This window comes from Neolamprologus brichardi, chromosome 13 (genome assembly GCF_056152115.1).
Source record: "Neolamprologus brichardi isolate AB-2024 chromosome 13, ASM5615211v1, whole genome shotgun sequence".
Lineage (NCBI taxonomy): Eukaryota > Metazoa > Chordata > Actinopteri > Cichliformes > Cichlidae > Neolamprologus > Neolamprologus brichardi.
The window spans coordinates 13,678,502-13,686,182 of NC_142116.1; the positions used below are offsets into that span (position 1 = coordinate 13,678,502).

The 7,681-nt window shown below is 37.7% G+C and overlaps 1 protein-coding gene across 1 annotated transcript; it reads right to left on the reverse strand.

Annotated features, from left to right (window-relative positions):
- Positions 1-1,078: 1,078 nt before the first annotated feature.
- Positions 1,079-7,246, reverse strand: prokr1b (prokineticin receptor 1b). The gene is made up of 2 exons (XM_006783769.3): positions 6,683-7,246; positions 1,079-1,784 (listed from the first exon to the last, which is right to left on the reverse strand). Exons 1-2 carry the CDS (start codon positions 7,120-7,122, stop codon positions 1,079-1,081), a joined length of 1,146 nt encoding a protein of 381 aa, XP_006783832.3. The 5' UTR covers positions 7,123-7,246.
- Positions 7,247-7,681: the final 435 nt, after the last annotated feature.

The following is a 7,681-nucleotide window of genomic DNA, read 5'->3' on the forward strand; positions in this document are numbered from 1 at the left end:
CTAAACTTTATTCTCTATCAAACAAATTTACTTGGATGCTTGAAGGCTGCCAAGGAAGATATTGTCTTTTAGCCCCTCACTGCTTCTATGTCTATAAATGAAAACAAGCTGTCAGGTATTCCATTTTTTAATATTTAAAACTTTTCCTGTGGTAAAGAATAAATTCACAAATAGCACAGGCAACTGAGGGACACATAGAAAAAAATGCAGCTTGGTAAACAAAAATAGCCTTTGTTTCCAGTTTCTTATAGTTTATTACCATCAGGAAATATAACATATACTGTTCTACAAATAAGCATGCAATATATTGATTGTTGCAGTGCAAATGATGAAAAGAATGTATCTTTACACTCAGCAGACATGGAAATATGTCTTTGTTGGGTTATTCAGTTGTTAAAATGAACTTTGCTAAATGTTCAATACTTAGATATACTTAAATGGCATGGAATTTGTAATTTCATGGAATTTATAAAATGTGCACTTATACACACACACACACACACACACACACACACACTATCAGTCATGGATTGACCTAGACTACTGAAGCAGTGTGGGATCATTTTGATATATATATATATATATATATATATATATATATATATATATATATATATATATATATATATATATATATATATATATATATATATATATACAGTAAAATGGTATTTGGTATTTTAAAATTAGTGTCAACACTTATTTGATTTTGTTCAGAACTTATACAAGTAATACCAAGATACGCATTTTGGATGGGCCAGTTAGGGCAGCAGCAGTTATTATTCACATGTTTTCAGTGTAATATAGTGTATACAGATGAGACAATATTCTACAATGCACAGTTAATACCCACAGTATGAACAGCACAGCGATCACATTCTCATAATGCAGAGATACTGTAGGTATTTGGAATATATATGGAACTGCCTAATGGCCCAGTAGTCAGTTCAGTGGTTCCGAGCAGTTCGTGAAGCTTGGACAGTTTCCATCATCTGAGTACAAGATTTGATGTCCAAATCTCAACAGTCTACTACAGGGACCCAAATGTCAGTAATATTTAGTTTGACAATTTTTCTCTTCACCTTAGGTGAATGCATTCAATTTCCTCTGTTACTGGCAAGGAGGAAGTTCTCACATCCATCTCCTCGACAGTCTTACTAGGGGTATAAGTTGACTTCCAGCGCAACAGTACAATCTTCTTCAGGTACTTAACTGTGTTGTTCTTGACACTAACAAAACAGAAGGTATTTATCATGCTATTGCTCATGGCAATACACTCAATAATGTAAAAAGCCACCAGTGAGTTCTTCTGGCGGGAGATAAGTGTCGGGTGGAAGTCTCTCAGAATGGTGAATCCATAATACGGTGCCCAGCACAGGATGTATGCGGTCAAGATTCCGATTAGGACCATCACTGTCTTACGGCGACAGCGCAGCCTCTTCCGTATTTGTTCTGTCTGAAAACCTGGGACATTTTTGAACCACAGCTCGCGGGAAATTCGGGCATAACACATTGCCATGGCAATCACAGGGCCAACAAATTCCACAGCAAAGACAAACAGGAAATATGACTGGTAGTACACTTGCTGGTCCACAGGCCATATTTGGGCACAAAAGACTTTGTGAGTGTTTGAGGTGGCGCCTCCATGAGGGTACATGGTCTCAGAGGCAAAATAGGCAGAGGGAATTGATATCAGAATGGGAACAATCCAGACTCCTGTTATCAGACAGTAGGCAGTTTGGTACTTCATACGAGGCCTCAGAGGATGGACTATGGCCATATACCTGGAAGAAAAACAAGACAACTGTTATGCAATATTAAACAGCATATTTAGCAATCTGAGTGTTATGGAAGTGCCATAGTTAAAAAAAATTATATCTAGAATTGTATGAAAATATAAAATTATTATTGGCAGAAGTCATTTTAGTATGGAAATATAGATAAAAGAAATATGTATGTCCATGTGTAAAGGAAGACAGAGGCAGTAAAATGTTTATTGCTACAAATAATTACTTTTTAAAAATAATTTATATTATAATTATTCCTCTAGACACAGCTAAAAGTTTAATATTTACACATTTAAATAAAAAATGCTAATATATACAGATGATGAAGACCCAAAAATTATGTTACCCCTTGTGCCCGATGTGAACGAGAGCATTATCATTATGGTGACCACTATTACATCACAGAAATGTTGCATCATACATTAAAGGTGATTTCAGGGAAACGTTGTATTGATTAATGGCAATCCTTCCCTCATAGTGGAAAAGTAGATAAAAACCATGATGGCAATATGGCCCCACGGCTTTAACAGAGCCACCAGCTTCCCTTAGGCCAACCACCAATTAAAGTATGTAATCATATTGCAATAGTTTTAAGGATGGGTAAATTTTGTTTGTGTCTGTTTGTGTTATTTCCAAGGGCCTTTTTAACATGAAAATGGGAAAAAAAAAACCTTTTCACTGCAGCCGTTCTGATACGACAAAATAAGAGACATTTAGTATGGTTCTGTTGTGTTCTGACCAACTGAGGGACCACAAATGGAACGGTCCCTATATGGCACTTTCCTGTTTGACCACTTCATACAACATGCCTCATTCAGGACACCTAAATGCTTCCTGTCTAACAGCCACACACATTCATACTCTGACGAACGCATCGGAAAGCAACTTGGGGTCCAGTATGTTGCTCAGTGATACTTTGGCATACAGACTTAAGCTGCCAGTTATCAAACCAACAACCTTCTGATTAGTAGGTGCCCTGCTCTACGTCATGAGCTACAGTCACCACAAAGCAATCCTGAAATAAAAGCAGCTAAATTAAATTCATTCATCATTATTTTTTATTTCTTACACCTGTGCTTTCCCACACGTCAAATTCATTATCTGCTATAAAAAAGGCTTTTAAACAGCTTCTGTTTAATTAAGCACTCACAATGATTGCACCTGTGGCCTAATAGCGTATTCTTAAAAGCCCCTCAAGCATATAAGTCTGAAGGGGACAGAAATGGCTACACTTTGCATCCTCCAGAGAGGTTTTTTTTGTCCTTTCCTACTTACTCACCAAATATAATATTGCTGATATGCTCACTTGCCATGTTTCATGTTATTCTTTTTTACATTTGAAGACAGTCTTTACCTAACATTTACCAAATACTTTATATTTAACTTAAAGATGGCCCCTTTGGAACTGTGGAGAGTTACAAATATCTCTGAAGTTAATATACATCATTTTTCAGATGTTATAGGGATGAGAATTATCAATTATTTAGAAACAAGTTTTTCATCATACCAGTAAGATGAATATTGAGTTTCTTTAAGCACGGCTTCTGTTTTTTACTTAAAAATTTTCCAGCTGCTATGTAACTATGCTATGCATGTCATACATTCTTATATATTTCTATACTGTGTATTGTGTATTTTGTTGTACAGTTATTTTATTTTCAACTTTAATTTATATATTTTATCTTATTCTTTCCCAGTTAAATTTACCCTTCATTCTAATTTGTGTTGTACAGTTATTTCATTCTTAACTTTAATTTTTATATTTTATTTTATTTTATTTTATTTTATTTTATTTTATTTTATTTTATTTTATTTTATTTTATTCCTTCCCAGTTAAATTTACCCTTTTTAATTTTCATATTTATTTCCTATCTTATTCATAGCCTTTTCTTTTTTTCTTTAGGTCACGAGCAGTTGTGTAAGCATTTCACTGCATATCGTACTGTGTATGACTGTGCATGTGACAAATAAAATTTGAATTAGAATTTTTGAATTTAACATATCTCGTGCCTTCATTGACAAATATGTTATTATGTTCACCAGTTAGTCACTTACGGCATCTGCTGATGATGCAAGGAAGATATATTGCTATCTGAAAATACTATTGATATCTACTTTAAGATAAAGTACTGCTAGTGAGAGACTGATCTACTTGACTACTAGTCAGAAATGTTCATGTTTTGAAATGCATTTTTTAGTAGGATGAACTTTCTGCTGAGACAAAAGTTGAATGTTTGATATGTAAGTATTTCCTGCTCATGTCATTTGTATGCTGTAGTATAGCATGCAAATGATGTGCCAGAAAACTGAATAGATAATATCACTAGGACAGATGGAGATAGACATGAAAAAGATTCATCATAGCAGAATATACCTGCTGCATGCTAAACAGAATATTAAGCGGATCTGTTTATGCTGAGCTTCTTCAGGTAATGAACAGTCAAAAATGAATTAACCAATGTTACTAATGTGCTCTTTGAAGCACTAGTGATAGTGTGAACACATATTTTTTTCCCTTATTGACAATGTATTAACACTTGAAAATAAATCTGAGCCATGGTTAACTTTTGCACAAAGGTCAAGACTATACTATATAGAGCAGTGTTTCCCAACCCCTGCACATAGGTGTGCCGTGAGAAATGATCAGGTGTGCCGTGGAAGATTATCTGGTTACACCTGCTGCGTCCGGCCTGAGTAATGGGTATTTATTTTGGTGGTCTGACAATCTGATAATGTTAACCAAACTGTCAGTTTGGTCAAGAACCAAATAGCATGCAACAGCGTGCCTGATACCGTCAAAGCACAACCCACATGACACACATACTCACTGAACGCCTTCTTCAGATCCAAAAAACACATATAGACTGGCTAAGCAAACTTCTGTGTTCCTTCAAAAATGGGTGGTCTACTGTTTAATGTCTAGGGAGGGAACAACATTGTTCCTCTTAAATCCAACAGTTGGACTTTGCTCTCCTGTAGGAGGTCAAAGTGTTTCTCAGGAAGTCTGAAGCATGTGATTCCCCTGAAGTGGAAACCCACCATCTACCTGATGTTGCAGAGGCAACCAGGGTACCCCCACAATGTCCAGATCCTAAAGGAAACTGGGTGAATTTCATCCATCCCTGGGATCTCACCAGTCTTGACTTGTCTGATGACAGAATCATCTTGAAGCCAACCAAAAGCCTGACCAAACCATGACCTCTCCAAACACCTCCCACAGTTCTTCAGCAAATGCCAGATGTGTGTTCCTTTTGCCTTAAGGGCTAAACAAGCGAACCAAACTTAATAAGATCAACTACTTCAACTTGACAGTTCCTTCCATAATTTGGTTTGAGAGTTGCCACTAGGAAGCAACAGCCACAATTCCTTGCAGTGGAGCAGAACATGATTCATTGAGACAGTGTCCCTAGCCTACATCAGAATGCTGCCCAAGTTCTGCCAGAGGTGAAGATTTCCCACCTCTGCAACAGATGAGATAAAGATCTCCCATCTATGAGCTCCAAGATGGCCAAGGTCTCTGAACTGCCATTTTATTTGTGAGCACAAACAAGAGCTGGGATCTTTTCCCCTGTCCAAAGGCAGAGGAAAACAACTCTGAGGAATACTGCACTGAGCAGGGTGGGATATAAGTATATTGGCTTGGCTCATTGCCCTCCCCACTCTGGACAGCTCCAGAGTTCAGCTTCTCTGCAGGAGACTAGCTCCAGAACCCAAGCTGCTCATTGAGGCAAGCATGGCAATATATTGGTGGTAACACCTCAATCACTAGCTCAGGTTACTTCCCCACCACAGCAATAACATTCCATATCCCAAGAACCTGTTTCAACAACTGGGGATGAGACCACCCAAGCCTCTGCCTTTGACTACCTGATTCACGTGGCCAGATTTGGTAGTCTTAGAATCTCATATCTGCCTTTTGCAAATGATGTCATTCTGTTGGCTTCATCAAATGATGGCCTGCAGCTTACATTGAGGTGGTTGAGAAGTGAAACTAAACTAGCTAATACCTCCAAATCTGAGGACATGGTTTTCTGGCAGAAAAAGGCGGCATGCCCACTCCATGTTGGGAATGAGTTGCTGCCCAAATTGAAGTTCAAGTATCGTGAGGCCTTGTTCAAGAATGAAGAAAGGAGAGAGCAGGGGAATGAGACATGTATTGGTGCAGCATCTGAAGTAATGTAGATGCTGTACCTGTCTGTCATAATGAAGAGAACATGAAAGCAAAGCTGTATAATAACGGTCCATCCACATTTCCACCATCACCCATAGTCACTTGCTGTGGTTAGTGAATGGAAGAAAAAGATCACAGTTGCAAAACTAAAAAAATGCTTCCTGTGAAGGGTGGATGACTCTACCTTAGATATAGGGTGAGAAGCTTGGTCATTTGCAAGGAGCTCAAAGTAAACCTGCTACTCTTCCAAATAGGGACCAACTGGTGTGATTCAGGAACCTTACTGATCCTTGTTTTTGTATTTATGCTTTTTCCCTGTTGGGTTATGCTTGCAGACTTCTTTAAACAGCCTAATAAAGATTCTCATTTTTTGTTATTAAGCATATCTGTATTTTTCTTTTGGGTTGATACCTCTGCATTTAAACACTCATCATAACCTCTTGTCTCTATCACTCAGAGAAAAATACTGTGTTGTTTTCAAGTGAAGTAAAGACCTCAAGTTGAAAAGACAAAGACAAAGAATTGCACAGAGTTTTCATATCATCCCATTACAGCTGAATAAAGAGGTGTACAGTTTTCAAAGTTTTTCAAGTTATATAATCTCTATACACTTTATACACAAAAATGAAATATTTTTTTCAAATAAAAAGAACTGAATCTAATTGCACACCCTTGCAGACTCACTCACAGACATACAGACAAATGAAAAGATTGAGAAACTCACCTGTCAACTGCAATGGCAAGCAATGCGTTTGTCGACACGTAGAGTGACACAGTACGGAGATAGTTCACAGAGGCACAGAGCACCAATCCATGATCCCAGGAAAGCTGCTTAACCACGTAGTAGTCCACCAAGAATGGGCAACAAACCACTGCCACAATGAAGTCGGAGATGGCCAAATTAGCAATGAGCAGGTTGGTTAGATTTCTGAGTTTTTTGTATCTTGTCAGTGTGGCAATGAATATGAAGTTTCCCAATCCACAAACAAGCATGATGCAGATGAGGACCACACCGATAACAATGGTGGCAACAAAGAAGGCTTGGCCCTGTGTGGTATCGGGGATCTCATCTGGAGGGATGCCATAGTCCATGTCATAGTTGTCCATATTTTCCTGCATCTCTCTAGAAGGTCCTACCATGAGGCTGATATTTGACTCTCCCATATCTTAGCAGACAATCCTTCTTTTTTTGGGTTTGTTTGTTTGGTTTTTAAATTGAGAACAACTTGATCCAATAAATTAGGTATTAAATGTTCATACTTTGTGGTACATAATGCATTCCAGAGCTAAGATGTTTGCGTGAAGATAAAGTATTTCAGCATGCTGCGTCTTCTTTGGAAACAAAAGGACATCTTCACCTGGAAAAGACATTTCCCAACTCAGCATTACTCATGCAGGGTCACATTCATGGCAACAAGATATGATCACAACAAATTACATGATCGCAATGCTTCACGCTTAATCGTGTTGGCAAGTGTGACATGTCTTTGATTTTTTCCTGATGAATATATGTGTGGGTAAAGACATGTAGTCGGTGATTTTATGTAATTTATTAGGACCTTGTCACTTTACTGCAAACCAACATAACAGACAAGGCTGATCCTGATGACAGTGCCCTTTATTTCTTGCAAAATTCATCACTTAAATGCCCCTGAACATGAGGTAAGAAACACTAAATATGGCAACCCATCGCAGGAAAAAGGGTACATTTTAACAGGATAAA